The sequence below is a fragment of the Lepisosteus platostomus genome, chromosome 8, assembly GCF_059453375.1.
Source record: "Lepisosteus platostomus isolate fLepPlt1 chromosome 8, fLepPlt1.hap1, whole genome shotgun sequence".
NCBI lineage: Eukaryota > Metazoa > Chordata > Actinopteri > Semionotiformes > Lepisosteidae > Lepisosteus > Lepisosteus platostomus.
The window spans coordinates 9,929,538-9,948,601 of record NC_142618.1 but is presented as its reverse complement, the minus strand read 5'-3'; the positions used below and the strand labels follow the sequence as shown (position 1 = coordinate 9,948,601).

Here is a 19,064-nt window from a genome sequence, read left to right as displayed (position 1 = left end):
TGAAGAAAACTGCGAAACACTTTGGACCTTTGTTTGCAGATTACGTTCCATCTCACATAGCTCCAACCATTTGCTATCTATTCATATTATAGCATTTCTGAGGTTTCCTCACCTGAATTAGGTCTTGCAAGACAGTCAGAACTTTTCAAACCTGTCCCATTTGGAATTAACTGTTTAATTTACTGTATTAATTTACGTTTACATGTCCGTATTGGTTTTGATTATGATTTGCTTTATTATAAAGCACCCTGATATGATCACTATATACAGTATCACATCACATTAATGACAGTACGTTTGTGAGCTGAATCATTTTAGTGCTTACCGTAAGGGTGTCTGTCAGCGCTGTCGACGACTTCATCAGCTAGATAGGGACAGAAACACAACAAGTGAAAGACAACTGAAATGTCTTTTGAATGGCTGAATGCGATTTTAATCAACAGCCTTTCACACACCACCATGATGAGAAATGACAAGCAGCAACCCTCTGGAACAAATAAGGGAGGTGTTGGCCATGCAATTCACTCAGCGGCAAATTTAATACCAGGATTTCCAACAGGTGTCTTCCCGAAATAACCGATCAGCACTCAAGTGGAGCGCTAAACACAAAAATGAACTGTACTTTGTATTTTCTCAGACAGAATTTCTCTATCACAATACTAAAGCAGGTATTCTTCTTGTGCTCGACTCCATTCTTTTTACTGTCTATTGGTTATCATTGTGTCAGAATCTTTTAGGTTTAGCATCAGCTTTTTGTTTAATGTTGGTGACACACCAAATATATGTTTGCACAAGGCTGACATTAATTAATTTTAAAGGCAATTAATTGACTTGTCACACAGGTTTAGACAATACTAAAAAAATGGAGGCAAAAAATATTTTATAACTGAACTCTGACAAAACCAATATTCTGCTAGATCGCATCATCAACTACGCAATAGTTTGGCTAATGATGACGTCGAAATCAGTTCAAATACTCCTGTCAGGAATTTCTGCATTGGCAGCTCATATTTAACAAAATGTTTGTTTACATTTTTCTTTTTAGTAGGCTTGCTTATACCAGTTTGTATCAGACTGGGATATCTGTAAACATGTCAACATGATTTTTTTCCTTTCTTTTTAGCTTAATTAATGTTAATACCATTCCTGCTGGCACAACGGAACCTGAACAAACTAAAATGTATGAGCACATTCAATGTGCTTTAGCAGCCTTGCACTGGCTCAGAATACAATTCTAAATACGGCTGCTCACTTTTAAGGGCTTAAATAGCTTGGCTCCTGACAACATCAATGAACTGTTTACTGTGTGCTCAAACATTTACTATATGCACAAGACCCACTGGACACTGGGCTTTGAACACTGGACTGTGCTTTCTGCTGCCTCAATGCTGTGGAGGGATCTCGCTGCCCACATCAGATCTTGCAAGTCAGTCAACACTTTTAAATCTTGTCCCATTCAGAATTAACCGTTTAATTTACTGTGTTAATTTACGTGTATACATCTGTATTGGTTTTGCTTATGACTTGCTTCATTACAAAGCAGTTTGATATGACCACTGCATAAACACACATTACATCACTCTGTACATAATCCAATATATATACAGTACTATATAATGTGTAAGCAATTCTTTTTAATTTTACAAAAAATAATAAATACGTAAAAAGTATTTCGCAAAGTTTTGGAAATAATGTCAGGAGGAAAATAGAAAATGAAAATAACACATTACAGAATCCCAGCTCCTACCCAAATGAAATGAATCACAATACACCTGTGTCAATATATTAACATTTACCCTGACAGAGATACTGCCTGCCAAAAGAATTTGTACACTCAAGTCAAAACCTGTTTTTGCTTCAGAGTAAAGCAATTTGATTTTATCAGCATGAGATTACTATGAATAATATGTACAACAGAACACACATTTTATTTTTAGGTACTTCCATGCACACATTGATCATACTAAAACAAAAGGGACAAGTAAGAATGAGATAGAGTGGATAGTCATCTGCCACACTGAGACCATACCAAGAGGTGCTTATAATCAGCTCAGAAGAGGTTGGGAATTTTGTCCGGACATTAGTCATAGTTTTGCAGATATAATCCTGCTGAAACATTGAGGCTGCGGTATTCTATACTGCGGTGGTAATTCTGTCAGTAATTTCATAGGCCTTGTCCTGGTGTGGCAATTTCAGATTGCTTGCAGGGCAGCCAAATTACAATGCATTGTATCAATGTACAATATGATCATAGAGGAGCACACATTAGTTTGAACAGGAGATGAGATTCTATAATTAGAAAATGATAGAAAAATATCATTGCATTTCTTTCCAATTATTTCCAATACTGGATACAAATAGGAAAATATTTACAATTTCAACAGCTATCAGCTACTGATTATACAGTAAATGGGCAATCTCAGAAGAAACAAAAATTGTACCTGGGTACTCTTCATTGAAGACTGGCTCTGGAAGAGGAACTGCAGCTGAAACAACAGTTTAACAGTTCAAGATGTACTGTATAACAAACCTCATAGCACTAAAAATCTGTCAAAGAGTTTATATCCAAACTTAAATGACACACCCTAATGGCCAGTCTCTGGATTTGTATGCATCCTGACATATTAGATAACATCCACATTAATTTATACATGAAATCAACGAACGATAGTTTGGTAAGCCGAACACCCACGTTCACAGTATCGGGCATAAAGAGAATAGTGAGTTAAGAACAAATTACAATGGCAATATTGTTATAAGCACATTATAACAGATGTGTGATATTAGTAGTGAAGTCAAGAACAGGTTAAGATTAAAGTAGCACTACAAAATGTTGATGACTATTGGTATCTACAACATTCTACAACATACCAAGTCAAAACAAACCTTGGATTTCAGATTCCACATCCATGCTCTGAGATCCATAGACTGTTACAAGCAATGAAATTAAAAATTGTTAGATTACTATAATTTTCCCGCCTACCACTGAATTCTAAAGTGTGTAATGTAGAACCCAAGAGAAGATGATGACCCTTACCATCATCTTCCTCGTTTTCAGGGACCGGGGCTGAATCTGTGAAAAAAAGTGCAGGTAAGTGCAAACCACTTTCTTCGATCAGAAACAGTGGAAAGTGCAGAAACTGTAAGCAATTTTTGATCACAAATGTGGGTCTCAGACCAATATTTACATCACATTTATTTTTTCATCGAAAAAGTTGTATTACTTTTTCTTTTCAAAACTTAATTTTATTCACATTTTAAACAATCTGGAATTAAAAATATTGAAATGCGCACAAAAAGTTCAATATATTTAAATATCAAAACTTGCAGTTTTAAAGTGTTATAAGTGAGGTGTTTGTTTTCAATGCACACAGGATAGACAAACTGCAGCATTTAGTAAGTAAAACACTTAAATAGTGCAAAAAAAGAAACCTTGGACGTCTTCACTTGGAGTCTCTTGGTCTACAATGAGAAAAAAATCAATGTCAATAGCTTTTCAAAATGTATTAACTATAAAAGAATTATTGTATTGTTTCAGAATGAGGATAGGACAGAGGTATGCTGATTATTACTGTTGTTTCAAAGCCCTTGAGAGTTTGCATGCTCTCCTTATCCTAGTGGGTTTTCTCCATATGCTCCAGTGTCTTCCAACAGTGCAGAGACATGATGTCCAGGTTCAACTGCATTCTCTAGAAGTGTGTCAATGAACGAATGTGTGTCTGTGCATGCGTGCCCTTCAATAGAACAGTGTCCTGTCCAGGTAATGTTCTGCCTTGTGCTGTGTGTCTTGAGCTCCAGCTCACCAAAGCACTCTTAAGATAAAGAAGGGACTCAAAACGGATGGATGTCCCAAAGGTAACTCAAAAGGTAAAAGGCTGAGAGGACACAATCACATATTACACAAAACACTCATCACTCTTAATAGTACTCGCATCATTCCCAGAACTACAAAATTCAGAAACAACAAGCAGTCACAATGTAATACAATATATTTGCAGCGTACCTTCAAATTGCTGATCATCCTGGGATTTGCTGTACTCATATTCTAGAATTTAAGATGATATGAAACATGTTTTGAGAATTTATAAGGTAGAAGTCTGGGTATTTTGTTGTAGTATAAAATGAAAAAATATATAATTTATGAATTTTAATAATATTAATTATTCAGAAACATATCATTTAATTGTTTACACACCGAGATTAATAAAGCAATTAATAATCACTTTAATACAGTGGATCAAGGTTAATTCACTGCATTCATTAGCCAGCAGCCATATCACCCTGCAACTCACAACTGGCAACCCACTGAAGCTAAGCAGGTGTGAGCCTGGTCAGTACCTGGATGGGAGACCTCCTGGGAAAAACTAAGGTTGCTGCTGGAAGAGGTGTTAGTGGGGCCAGCAGGGGGCGCTCACCCTGCGGTCCATGTGGGTCCTAATGCCCCAGTATAGTGACGGGGACACTATACTGTAAACAGGCGCCGTCCTTCGGATGAGACGTAAAACCGAGGTCCTGACTCTCTGTGGTCATTAAAAATCCCAGGGCGCTTCTCGAAAAGAGTAGGGGTGTAACCCCGGTGTCCTGGCCAAATTTCCCCCCTGGCCTTTACCCCATCATGGCCTCCTAATAATCCCCCTCTATGAATTGGCTACATTACTCTGCTCTCCTCCCCACTGATAGCTGATGTGTGGTGAGCGTTCTGGCGCACTATGGCTGCCGTCGCATCATCCAGGTGGATGCTGCACATTGGTGGTGGTGGAGGGGAGTCCCCATTACCTGTAAAGCGCTTTGAGTGGAGTGTCCAGAAAAGCGCTATATAAGTGTAAGCAATTATTATTATTATTATTATTATTATTATTCAGTGTCCACTTTTGCCAAATGTTCCCACATTATGCTTCATCAAATTGTTGATTCTCTCTTTCGGAATGAGAGAGCCTTGCAGCATCAAATCTAGAAGCTAAATGCCTTTATCCACGTTACCCTGATGAACATGGGCATTAAACATCAATACTAACATTTCTCTACAATATAAATGAAACATGTTTCTTTAATATGCTTATACAGTATGTCCCCCTAATGATTTGCCATACCAAATTATGTGAATACATAAATTGTGCTGGGTATCCCCTTTCATGTATGAAGAAGAAAAAAAAATGAAATGTCCTTGCTAAGTTCATTAGAAAGAACTACCTGAATATTCTTCTTCTGTCTGCACCTCCTCCATTTCCTCAACTGTGAGAAGATAAGAGAATGACACCGTGGATACAACAGCCATGGAACACATTTGAAGTTTGACTGCTTCAACAATACTAGATTTTAAACCTTGCCGAATCTACAAATCAATATGAAATTGAAAAAGGTAAATATTACTGTTATTAATTTTAATTATTAATATTAATATAGCGACTGTTTCCATTTGCTATTTCTGAGGCTTTCTTTTGCTGAGCATACTAAAAATTCCACATAACATTCAACAAAAGAGATGAACCCTGCCTTTGGTAGATATGGAAGGTTCCGTACCTCCTTCACCGTGGTCTTCCTCAGCCTGGACAGCCTCCTGCACGGCCTCTGCCGCCGGCCTGCTCTCTTCAGCGTGCTCTTCCCCTACCTCCACCGCCTCACTGGCAGCTGTGACCTCCGCTTCCTCAGGCAGCTCGGGAGCAGCTCCCTCTGCTTCTAAAGACTCCTCCTCCTCCGCTTCCAAAGGAGCTACAGGCTCTTCCTCGGCTTCAAAAGGCTCATCCTCTCCTTCCAAAGGTGCTTCAGGCTCTTCCTCTGCTTCCAAAGGCTCTTCCTCTGCTTCCAAAGGCACTTTAGGCTCTTCCTCTGGTTCCAAAGGCATTACTGCCTCTTCTTCCTCGAATGGAGGAACTGTCTCCTCCTCATACATTCTCTCCAGTTCTTCTTCTTCTCCTTCTAGTTGGCCTCCCTCCTCAAACTGTTCCTCCCCTTCGGGGGTAACCTCCTCCACTGCCTCCTCCTCCTCGGCCGGATGCACTTCCTCTGCCTCTGCGTCCTGTTCTGCAGCTGGCTCGGAGTATTGGGGTTCACCCTCGAGCTCCATCGCATCCTCTGCTTGGACCTCCTCGACCACAGCCTCCTCCACCTCTTCCTCCACCACAGAGTCTGCCAGTTCTTCCTCCTCACCATCCTGCTCCTCTGCAAGCTTATCTGCAAAGCACACCACCCCCAAACCAACATGCCTGTATGAAATCCCAGACCATCCTTTGCAAGGTGCCTTTTGTGGCCTCTCAAGCACTTGACAACAGAGTTAGAACATGTTGAGAGACAGGAAGGAGGAGCAACATTTCTGTGTTAAAAGTTAGGAAATGCTAGTCTGAAAAACCAGGTAGTGTAAAATGGCTTTTGATGACGGAGATAAGGAGGATTCTACAGTCTGAGGGAAAATCTTTCCTTTATCCTGATGGAAATAGTAGAGGCTTTTTTTTTTTTTTTTTTACTTCTCCTAGTAGTTTGAGGTAACTGCTGATATCTAGTGTCCCGACTAAATTGTCTTGGGTTTTCACAATCTGGCCTCCTAGGACTTCCCCCTTAAGTCAGCTGAAGAAGTAAGTTATCTGCCTGTTATGTAATGCAGTTAACGCACAATTATACATTAGAGTAGTTAACGGTGTGGTGAATAGTGTAGATTAACTAGAGTGTTCCAATCCTAGTCCTGGAGGCCCACACATCTGCTGCTTTGTGTTCCAGCCCAGCTCTCGCCAACACAGTTGAAAACCTCATCAGTTAGGTACATTAGTAATTTAATTTGTTTGTTTTCAGCTCTCAAGCATGTTGGAGGCAATGTTTTAACCACTGCACTTTCATCCATTCATCTATTTCCTAACTGCTTCATCCAATTCGGAGTCGCAGGAGAGCAGGAGCTGATCCCACCATCACTGCATTTCATAACATAAAACCCCAAACTTCCGAGTAGGAAAACAACTGGCAAATATTCCACACAGGGAGACATGGTGATGCAGTGGTTAGCATTGCTGTCTCACAGCACTGGGGACCCAGGATCATTTCCTTGGATGCTGTTGCATGGAGTTTTTTTATGTTCTCCATGTGTTTGTGTGGGGTCTCTTTTGGCTGCTCCAGTTTCCTCCCAAAGTCCAATGACATACTGGCAGGTTAGCTGGCAACTGGGAAAACTTGTCCTGGTGTGAGTGTGTGTTCGTGTCTGTGCGTCTCCTGCGATGGACTAGCGCCCCATCCAGGGTGTATTCTGCCTTCCAACCATTGCTTGCTGGGATAGGAACCAGCTCCCCCACAACCCTACAACTGGATGAAGCAGTTAGAAAGGTTAGCTCAATTAAGGCTGTAATTAACGTGGTTGCAATGAAAACCAACAGGTTTGTGGGCCTCCAGGATGGGGATCCTCTGGTGTAGTAAATGATGAATAGGAAGAGAGTCATCTTATTTACAATCCCAGGATAAGTTTGGTCTAGTTACGTAAAGATGTAAAGGTATTGAACCCTGTGAAATAACCTAAAGCGTAACCTCTTCTGTTAAAGCCCGCTTCCTTAAAATTGCACTGGCAGTCTCCTGCTGAGATATATAGAGTGGGTAAACACATCAGCAAGCTGAAATCACACCTGCTACAGAAATAATACCTACCAGGAGGAGGCTGTGAGGACTCCTGGACCACATTTGCTTGGACTACATCCTCTACCGGTGGTTCAAGCTCAAAAACTACAAACATTAATTACAAAACAGGGTAAGGCTTCTTCAGCATTGATGCAAAAACATCTGAAAACATTTTCACAAGGGTTCAAACCCAAAAATATGGCAGCAATTGGGATTTCTTTTCCTCATAATACATGTAATGACAAAAAAGATCATGGTATTCTACACAGAAGCCCCTCAAGTGTCACGTGTCTGCTAAAATATTATTGCATACAAGTGTCAGGCATTACCAAACATTTCTGAGCTTGCAAAAAGCCTGTATGGTCTAAATCTCTCTACATAGCTTTTTTAACATGCATTTAAAACTGTGAACAGTTGGCACTTCTTGACCCAAAGGTATAGAACAAGCTACCCAGCCATGTTGTTAAAGCCAATACTCTGTCTTCCTTTAAGATCCTTGGAATCAATTAAATACTAAAGGGTTCAAGTGATAGGCCCTTTCATTAACCTTAACATTTGGAGGTTTAATTCTAATCAGATTGATGTTGAACAGCTCTCCTGAACATTCAGATGTGTGTATTTATTAGTACTGGCCCTAAATAAAGTTTACATGCATATCGGTAAGGTATTTGAAAAACTAAAACACTCATCCCATTCACCGTTTAATTCTTAAGTTTCTGCACTTAATGTGGGATAGAATAGCTTAACAGCATGTTTTATTGTTTTCCCATCAAGTTTAAACCGATGTCATCTTCAGCCTAAAATAGCAGTCAGTATTGTTTGAACAACATGATATGGAGAAAAGCCGAATGATTTGTTAACTCTTAACTGAGATGGCTAGTGTTTATGGACTGGAGAGTAAACATGTTAAATTAATCCTAAGAGTATACTGTAACCCTGATTTGTGTATGACTGCAGCAAATCACACATCACAGGAAGAAGACATCATCTTTCAGGATTAAAACAAGCTTTTCTTAATCATTATGACGCACGGTCTGATATCTAGGCCAACCTAGAGATTCTAATACATCTGGAAACATTCTGATTTACACACTTAAAAAGTACAGAATTTTAAAAACTGTGTGTGCAGAAATTGAAAAGTGCTGCCATAGAACTGCCTCAAATTAAGATGTACTGTTTTTAATAACATTAAGATCTAGAAATGGTTTTTCCACGTTAAATGACTTAGAATTCTACTTGGAAATAAGTGTATACCGAGAATCAAAAGAACTTTACTCTATGTAAGTGTACATGTTTTCAGAAAAGAGAAAATATCCTTTTTTTGTGGATATTGATTAAATGCTTGTATGTCATTTTCATTAATCAATCATTCAGGACTGATGATATACTTGAGAAACTTTGTCGTCTAAATACTAGTGAGTTAGACTATTGGCCTTCTCCCAATCAGATTTACCTTGTCAAATCCAAACCTTGCAATAATTAAGAAACTAAAACACAGGAACAAGTATGTCTACTAATCAAAAGAAAAATGCCTTTGTATCATTGTTATGATAAGAGTAACACCTCAAATGGACACGCCACCAGTGGTACCAAGTCATCTTTAATTATGAATCAAGATTTTGCATAGTGAATCATACCAGATCAACCTGCTACAAAAGAGATTTATTTCTCCGACAGCTTTTTGAAGGTACGTGACAATTTCCTTTTGGTCCTCAGTATATGACTGCTCAATGTATAGTGCCTTCTGAAAGTACTGGGATAGCAAAGGTAAAACTAAATTTTTGCTTTACAGTCAATATTTGTGATTTGCATTTTCATCTACACAAATTGTTTCTCTAAAACTCAGAACACATTCTGCAGCTGCCGTTATTATGTGACACAAAATGAGTGTGCCAGTTCCAGAGGTGTCATGTGTTCAGAGTCCTGATATGTTAAAATCGACATTCTCAAATATGGTGGAATTGCCTTTTCTAAAAACAGTAAGTCTTAATATGATAAAGCTCATGAAGATGTGTACATTCATATATAAACCGGTCGATTAAATCGAGACTCCATTGAATACATGAATCCCCTGTTCATACTACTTGAGCGCTTCTGAATAAGACACACAAATGAATCTTGATAAAAAAACGTGCTGCTTCTTCAGGAGTCTTTGTGCACTTAAACACTTAGGGTAAATTAATCTACCAATCTATGTCAGTGCAAACATAAATTAAGGCCTTAGAAGTGTGAACTATAGCACTAATGAAAATTAATCACTCCCGACATATTGTTCTGAGTGGATTAAATCTCTAGATGCTTTCATAGTGAACAGCGAAACTTGAATCGGAGGACACAAGTGGAAACTAAGTGGAAGTGTATATGAAACTGCAAACAGAAGGCCCTTCTTTTTGCAAACGGCCGTGTATGGAAACAGCTACCCCATCCCAATGCTGAAGCCAGTAACCTGGTTTCTTTCAAGAGACAGCCGATTGAGATTCTTGGATCAATCAACCACTAACCACCAAAAGGGCAAGATAGTCTAAATCGCCTCCAATCCATTGTAACTTTTTAACTATTTTCCAGGTCATCTGCCTTCAAAACATTGAAAAGCAACACGCCTCTGTGCCAAACAATCATTCTCAAAAATGATCAATGTTTTAATCCTAAACTGGCACTAAACTTTATATGCTTCTTTCTTCTAATGACTAGAACCTTTAGGTTTTGTCACTTGATTACCGTGTTGAATACATGAACTGAAGACCACAACTACCTCAAATGTTCCAGTAATGTGTGTAAATTTTACCTGCTTCCTCAAGTGGCTGTGCGACCTCCTCAGCAGCTTCTGTTGATGTTGACTCCAAGGCAACAGGTTTCTCTTTTAATCCTAAAGTTGTAAACGTTGACTCATTAAATCTTAGCCATTACAATGATTCCCAGGTTCTCATAATAATTGTGCTACTAGAATTTATCCAAGTTTTTTTTTTATTATGTTGCAAGTTTTCAAGATTTTACACCTCACAAACAGGACCTGTTTTTTAAAGCAAGAAATTGTTGAATGTTTTTAATTTAAAAAATCAAATTTGTAGAAGCTAAGACATTTATTACATGAGAAAACATAGGCCAGATCTTAAATATGTAAAATAATAGGCATTCTAAATCTGCCATTCAATCATAGTTCATTGCTTTTACATTAATAAATAAATACTAATACCAAAACAAAAAATTACAGTCACCACCCTCATGGAAAAAAATGTCTGACTTGGGTTCACTTTTGTTCTTTGGTTTAAAAAAAACAAAAAAAGAAAAAAGGAGACTAATTTCAAAACAGAGCTGAAGTGAAAGGCAAGATAAAAGTTGAGCGGAGCTAGTTAAAGCAGAATAAGAATAAAGCATAATAATAATAATTTATAAACATATCTGGTTTCCATTTCCTTCATTTTCTTAGAAATTCTGGATGTTAACTGACCGAGTCTGCTAGATAAAAAAAGCTCTGAGCTCGTGTAAGTACAATATCTGAAAAGAAATTCGTCCACCTACAAGAAGCCACTCCTGGAGAGGCTCACAGACGGCCAGAGCCTATCCTGGAAACACAGGGCACAAAACCAGACACAGCACACGACTGAACGGCTGTCCATCTCAAAGCGGAGTACAAAGGGATTGCAATTTGGAACACCTGAAGCTCTAATCAAACTCTGGATTTTCGAGCTATGAGGCAACACGGCTCCTGAAATCATTTTCACTGCATGAATCTGAGTTAATCCCAGCAGTACACCCATCTGAGTGAGTTTGTTTTTCATCAGACAGACTCTTTAAAAGAAACATTGAGCACGTTCTGGTAAATTTACTATTTTAAAGAAACAAAACACGACTACAGACTGTACCTTGAAAAATGGTTAAATCAATATTCATTGCATCTTGCAAAAAAAAAACTCTTGCTGGATATCTATTGTGTGATATTCCAAGACAGAAATGAAAGAGATGAAATCTGTAAAATCCTGCAGGTTTATTCAATACCAGTACATACGTCAAATTTTCTCCAATAATTTATACAAATGCCTTTTCCTCTGAAAGATATCTACATGAAATCGAAGTGTGCAATTTCTAGCATGAGAGACATTCATTACACTACACGCTACCTTTTTGACATCAAACCATCTGGGTAGTAAAACCAGAGACCTCAGTAACTTGAATGATTATAAAATAAGTTACAGCTTAATATTATACACATTTATAAAAACACAGTAATAATACTGTATTGGTACATTTCATCTTATAATTACTCTTTAGTAGCTTTTAGGCAACATTCTGTACACTCCACAGGTTACTTTGCAAAAAAAAAATGAAAGCCAACATTTGTGCTTCTTTGGGGACGGCATCTGTTACCAAAGTAAAGGACTACCAATGCACTACAAGATAAAAGTATGCTACATCACTACTATCTGCTCATTCCATCCCATTCCAGAAGAGGCATCTCAGCACCGACTGGATTTCATTTCGGGTTCAACCTTCCAGGCTCCATTCTCCACGTGGCTCGGTAAAGGAGGCTACAGCTTTCACCGTTTCTCAATCCCGCACTAGCGACGAGACAGCTCATTTCTTATCCCTCTTCTTTTCAGTCTCCTTTTTCGCTGCTGGTTTTGGAGAATTCTTGCCAGACGTCTTCTCTTCTCTGTTCTTTGCGTCTTTCAAGCCCTTTTCCTTTTCTTCTTTCTTGCCGAAGCCTTTCACGTTCCTTTCTGCTTTCTTCTCGCCGCCTTTGGACAATTTGTCCGACTTCTTTACGTCTTTAGCACCAGCGCCCTCCCTTTTAGTGGCGGGTTTCTTCTCTTTCCCTTTGTCCTTTTCTTTCTCCTTCTCTTTTTTCTCTGGTTTGTCTTTCTTTTCCTCTTTCTTCTCCCTTTTCACTTCTTTCTTCTGGTCTGCTCTCTCCTTCTTGTCCTCTTTCCTTCGCTTCTCCTCCTTCTCCTTGGGCTTAGCCTTCTTTTCTGTGCCCACTTTTTCCTTGGTCTTGGCTTTCTCCTCAGTCTTGGCCTTTTCTCTTTTCACCGTTGCCTCCTTTCTCACTTTTTCTGCCCTTAACGCTTCTCTTTTTTCCTTCCTTTCCTTTTCTTTCCTGTGTTCCTCTGCAGCCTTGGCTTTCTTGTCTTCAGCTTTTGCCAACGTGAGCTTTTCTTTCTTTTTAGCCTGGACCTTCTCCCGTACTATCCTCAACTGCTCTTTTAAGGCCTCCCTCAACTTTTTCCCAATGTCCTTCGGCGAAGGGTGAGCTGGAGGTTAAAAAATGTGACTTGAACCATTAAGGAAAGTCTAAGTACTAAATACCACCGCAAACACGCCCGTAATGCCCTGCACCAGGACAAAAGCTGTAAAATATCTGGGCCACTATATACCCAAACAATCCAGACAAGCATTTTAAGTTTTCATACATTCATGGATGAAATGCAAAAATACAAGGAGGTTTAAGTGGTAATAACCAGATATTTTACAAGAACGCAATATTGGAAAAATGGAAACATGAGTTTCATAAGCACCGATTACCAAGAGAAAAACTAAGCGCCATAATCTCTACACAATCAGTACTGGATAAAAACTCCAGTTTTATTCATAGAGGTTGACTCACAGAAAGCTATACAATTAAAAACCTAATACTACAGAAAACAAGAAAGGCTATTAAGAAAAATAGCTAACCTTATAAATTAAAAGCAACCTTTTTGAGAACAGCTCTAAATAAGAGCAGACACAAATATCCCTGGAAACATTTGAGAAATACAGATGGTCAATAAAAATTCCTGCTCTGTGGAAAACTACAAATTTCAGCAGGCCATTAAGTTACTTTTTTAATAACCTGGATAGTAGGGGGGTGTTTCCATAGTTCCATATGTGTTTATTAATAAAGCCCATTATTTCTGAGCCAAATGAGATAAACAGCCCATAAGCAAACAAACTGGATAAAGTCTAGAGTACAAGCCATTTCTGTAAAGCAAAAAAGTTATGAGAAACAACAAAAAGAACAGCACACATTACATTTTGGGAATAGCTTTATTAGTACTATTATATACACTCAATTATCATACAAAGTACTTAAAATAAAAACCAAACTGCTACTTCATGCAACACCAAACTAAAACTCAATTAAGTTGTGATAATGTTACACATCCCTACTTACATCAACAGTAATTAAAAAAGTAGTGGTAAAATTTGAAAGATATTACGTATGATGTTCACATATTGAAAATAATGCACTTGAAATTGAAATTTAATGGGATACAGCTGAAGACCATTAAAATTTTTTGGAGTATTCAGTTTGGTGTATCTATGCTTTGAACCAATGCTTAACATACTGTATCTACCCCCGATCTATAACTATTGAGGTCATGCAAAGCAAAATTCAATATATTTTTTAAAAAAAGTATACAGTTCACACTTAGCTTGCAGTCATTTTATTCCCAAGGGAGAATAAAAAGCGATCAGGAAAGTACCTTTTGTTTTGACTTTTTTCTTAGCAACTTCTGCCGGCTTTTCATCTGATGTTATTAAGAAGAAAACAAGGTTAAAAGCCCACCAGTATTCTAAGCTATGTTCTAATGTAGGAGGACCAAAATTGTTTTCACACCACTCACTAGACTTCTCATTGATGTTTCCCAAGCAATTCTCAGCTATTATAAATCCGCAAATGACTCCATTATTAAACTGACAATAGCGAGTAGTGAAGTTTTTACCAGATTTTGCAAAGCTTGTAAGACCATGATTTTTCACAACTGTGGTTTAGAATGCCTCAAGCTTGTCTTACTAAATGACATTTTTCTGCATCTTTTTCAAGAAGTAAACCACTTTAAAGTATTAACATTGTGTGCAATTAAAACATTGATTTCACCCTATGGTAATTTTGATTTATAGTTTTAGCACTGGAAAGAAGACAAATTATAAATATAAAACTTTAGTTATAAGTCAGTATGACCCCAAAAAACATCTAAAAACTATTGCACATTGCTAAAAAGCATAGAAGATTCTGCTGTAATTGGGTCAGCTTTATTAAATACTAGTTTAGATTTTTACTACAAGGTCAAAGTGTTCAACTACTGGGCAGAATCACTCTCTCAGTACAACAAATTTAAACCACAAAAGCTGTTGGCAGGCGGGACTCTGAATGGATTCTTTTGCTCTATCTGGAGACTGGACATGGGCAGTGAGAGAGAAAAGCAAAGCAGTAATGCCAAAACTCACAATATAAATATCCTGACATCAAAATCCATGAAACACTGTTCTTGCCAAACAGCAGGGGACTCTAGGACAGCAGTACCTAGATCCCAAGCAGACATCCATTTCACTGGTAGGAGAATTGACAAGATCAACAGCAAACTGAGTTTGTTTTAGCATGGGGCACATTTATAAAACTGAGCTGCGGAAACGTTCCATTCCACAGTTCCTTTTCCACCGTTTTAATTTTTACAGCTCAAGACTTGAACAAGACTAAACAATTTACTGTTCATAAGCAAACAATGCTGTACCCTTGCCTATTTCAATAAGATCATATTGGATTATTACTACAAGGTCAAAATCTTCAACTGCATAAGTCACATAAGTCCTAGTTTTATACTCCTTATTTTACAGTATGAATAATCCGCTATAAGCACCAAATATTCAGCAAAACAGTTGTAAGAATGTAGGAAACACTGACCAAGTAGAACTATACTCCGAAAACATCTGTACACAAAGTCAGACCACAACCCTGAGGTGTTTTAATGTTAAATTAATAATGAAAGGGTCACTACGAATATTATAACAGTACAGAGTTTTTAATTATCTTCATCACCCTGCAAATCTGTCAAGCGTTTTAAAGTGGAACCGCAGACCCAATTTCTCAGACAGGTTATTAAATCTTGGTAACAAAATAAATTCATTGATGTTACAGAAAAATGTCATCTCTTTCAACCCAACAGAGATGCTGCTTTAGAAATACGACTTATTTACACATTGGAACATTTCTGCGGTGAAATGTCTGCTGCACAGCCTGTATTTATTTGCTCATACGGAACATTACATTCCGTTAGTCCTTACAGTGACTGGCGAGCAGGAAGGGCCGCATCACGTCGCAATTCGTGGGAACTCAAATGCAAGTTTGTGACAACATAGCAACGGGAAATATGGTTCGCCGGAGGTTTTGCCGTGTATTTCCGAATCGCAGAACATGGCGCTGGGCATACCTGGAAATTTAATTTTCTAATGTGAATTGGAGGTTTTACAAGTTACTGTGTACACTTAACTTTTATGGTGGTTAAATAATGCACTCATCAATGATGATTCTTTCTATAACAGCAAAATATAAAAATAGCATTGTAGTTCCTGTTTAATTAATATGCATATACCAGTTCTTGAAAATGTTTTATACATGTTCTCCTGTTTTGTTGCAGAGCACCAGAGCAAACCTCTAAGGATATAGAATATATACAATATACCTAAGGAAAGAATATCAGATTACAGTAAATGAGTTAGTGAGAGAATATAAATCAATTGGAAGAAAAACAGAAAAGATATTCAAGTATAACTGTAACCCTTGATCCTCAAAAATGCAAAGTATATGGTATTACGAACCACTTCAGTCAACTTGATCAGCAAAAGATCTTCAGTACTTCACTATGAAGGTACTGCAAGTCACATAACCAGTCCCACACTGAAACAAACACATGCACTGGCCGCCTAGACAGCACAACGTAGAAAAACCACAATGAATTATTTTTCCACATTTAAAGAGGCATATGAAATGAACAATCGACATTTAATTCTGCAACTATACGGTTTTCACATCTCTGTCCTATAATGCACAAATACGTGCAGCAGTGTAGTCACAAACTACTTAAAAAGCAGGATTGAACAGTCCTAGGACAAAACAGAACATCTACTTTACACTGTAATCATTTTTGAAGAAATACTTTGTGAAAGCAGCATCTTTGCAATACATTCATAAAGTTTTAATAACACACCTATTAAAGTGGTTTACATTATAAAGCATCCTCATAAACGTTTCACTAAATGCAAACATTTCAGAACAATCTGTGCATCAATTTCAATTTCTATTATAAAATCATACAGGAGTATAGAGTGCAGAATTAAACAAGACCAGCAGCTATCTGCTAGTCTTTGCTTCTGTAAACAAACTTAGTAGCAATCCATTTATGAACTCAGGAGGGCTACAATACAGAATTACAACAAGCTTTCCTTTTATTGTAGGATGGAAAATTCATTGATCAAACATTTCAAAAGGTGTTTTTTTTTCCAAGCTGTTCTGCAATTTTAAACTTTTCCTGAAGATGAATTTAAGTGTTTCAACTAGTTTAACGGATAAGAAGATACATTATTACTTTTAGCTGCAACTAACCCCATCTAAGACTGACCTACTCCAAAACCAAGTATGCAATGTAATTTAAAAAACAAGGATTCTAGACAGGTTTCTCTCCACTACATAACTAGCTAATGTTGAAGGCTGTTACAGAAATCTGGGGTTCAGGCTGTATATTTCAAGCTCAAATTGGGAAGTTTTTAGGTAAGCCCTTCAAAGAGCTAACTTTAGGCAATGCCTTTTTTGCATTAGCCTAATGAGGAACCACAAATGTTAGTTTCCTTATAGCAGTGAATTTAAATTGCAATGTAGTTAAGCACATGCTTAGCTATGTCTACACATTTTACCGCAGATGTTTTCATGCAGTGCACAGGAACTACATCTCTCTACATAAGCACCCAGCTTATCATGTGCTTCTAAAAACACAAGGAAGAAGGCTGGTCTAGAACCACTTTCATTCTTCAAGTGCTTTTGGATTCAAGCACTCAACCTTAAAGAGAATATAATTTGCTCCCTTATAACAAAATGTCTTACAAAATATCCCAAGAAAAAAAAAACTTGACTGATCTTGAACAACAACACACCAAACCGCTGTTTTAAATACCAGTTTTCTTCCTCTAAACTTCTATATATACAGTCAAAAAGAACACAGGAAATGTGCCTGGTTTATGTATTTGTAAGCAATGCAGTTAAGCATTTGTATGTCAAACATGCATTAAAAAATCTTTAACAAAGACTTTAAAAGACGTTTATTCAATGGATTATGATTAATGGACGACATTTTTAGTTACAAACTATTAGTCTCCAACAGACACAGGCAATCCTCAGAAAACTCAGTAACGTAAAATAAAACCAAAATACGGACAAACCCCAAAAATCCATAACCCAATAAAAAACACTGAATTTGATTTTTTTACAGCAATCCAAAACATGTTTTAATTTAAATATGTTCAATTACAAAACAATGGGTCAAGATTTAAAAAAAAAGATGGTTCATAATGATATTCTACAGTTTCTTTCATTTGGGGATCCCATAAACTATTGAAGAGGAGTTTTTTTTGTTAGGAGGGCGTGCAACACTATGCAACATGAGGAAGAAAGATATCAAGGCCAACAAGAAGCTGTTCTGGTTAGCTACATATGCGAAATTCAGAAGTCTGATGTTAGTATATATTGTAACAGCTTGTGCAAAACAACTGCACGTATTAAAGCAAAGCAGTAAATACATCATAATGACAGTACACACTAATGTGTAAAAGCCTAAATATTCCCCATGGTAAAATCTACCACAGGAAGTCTTCCAGAGAGCCTGGGAAAAACATCTCCTCCTCTTTTCAAACCATTCCTTCTTTGGCCTTGACAAAGTTGACCACCTTGCCAAAGATTTCCTTCAAGTATCTTTCTTGAAGAGAAAGGTCTGATCGAGAAGCCTAGCCAAAGTAGTCTTCCTCTTTTCCTGTTGGGATTGGTGGGGGAGAGAGGCCGGGGGTAGCGCTATTGATTTTGCAAATCTAAAATCACGCAAGTCTTTTTTCCCTGAACCCCTTCATTCTGTGACGTACCAGCAACATCCTCTGCAGCTTCACTCTCTTCGTCTTCTAGTATCTCAAAAGGAGTCATTACATCATAGAGAAAGGCGAGGAAGCCGTAAAACCAATCAGAGCCCTCCTCTGCTAAAATATTAAGGACTTCCTCAAGGGAATCCAAATTTTCATTACTGCCATCTTTGGTCAAGCCTACATTAGAACAAAACAGAAACAAAAAAAGGAAGGAGAGAAAGAGAGCACAAGTGGTAAAGCAGGAAAGGGAACAGGTGGAATAGCTCACTAACTGGTGAGGTTAAGCTAGTTGACTAAAGTTAAGGAAATTGACAGAAGTCTGGAAACACGGTAAGCAAAAAGATTTGAAAGGAAAAAGAAAATGTCAACACTGCAAATGCACTTCACTGAAAAAAGGCATGCACTTGAAAAGCCACACATCAGAGATTATGGCAGCACTAACTACACCCATTTGCTTTGTTAAGGCAGCCAATTTCCGCCAACTAAATGAAAGCACTGGGACGAATCCTATGGAATGGGACATGTGGCAGGTGCTCTTCTGAACACTGAATCTGGCTCAATCTGACTGGCTAATCTGTCAATAATAACGGCAGTCA

The 19,064-nt window shown here is 37.8% G+C and overlaps 1 protein-coding gene across 6 annotated transcripts in view; it reads right to left on the bottom strand.

Annotated features, from left to right (window-relative positions):
* Positions 1-19,064, bottom strand: part of unm_hu7910 (un-named hu7910) — an 87,280-nt gene that overhangs the window by 47,162 nt on the left and 21,054 nt on the right. For 5 of the 6 annotated variants that reach the window (XM_088642352.1, XM_088642354.1, XM_088642356.1 and 2 more), the window contains 10 exons: positions 10,376-10,456; positions 7,621-7,695; positions 5,521-6,171; positions 5,191-5,232; positions 4,004-4,045; positions 3,433-3,462; positions 3,038-3,073; positions 2,887-2,928; positions 2,442-2,486; positions 326-364 (listed from right to left, as the gene is read on the bottom strand). In XM_088642352.1, coding sequence (XP_088498478.1) covers positions 326-364; positions 2,442-2,486; positions 2,887-2,928; positions 3,038-3,073; positions 3,433-3,462; positions 4,004-4,045; positions 5,191-5,232; positions 5,521-6,171; positions 7,621-7,695; positions 10,376-10,456 — 1,083 coding nt within the window. The remainder of the gene's footprint in view (positions 1-325; positions 365-2,441; positions 2,487-2,886; positions 2,929-3,037; positions 3,074-3,432; positions 3,463-4,003; positions 4,046-5,190; positions 5,233-5,520; positions 6,172-7,620; positions 7,696-10,375; positions 10,457-19,064) is intronic. The other variant, XM_088642355.1, reaches the window with a different exon arrangement.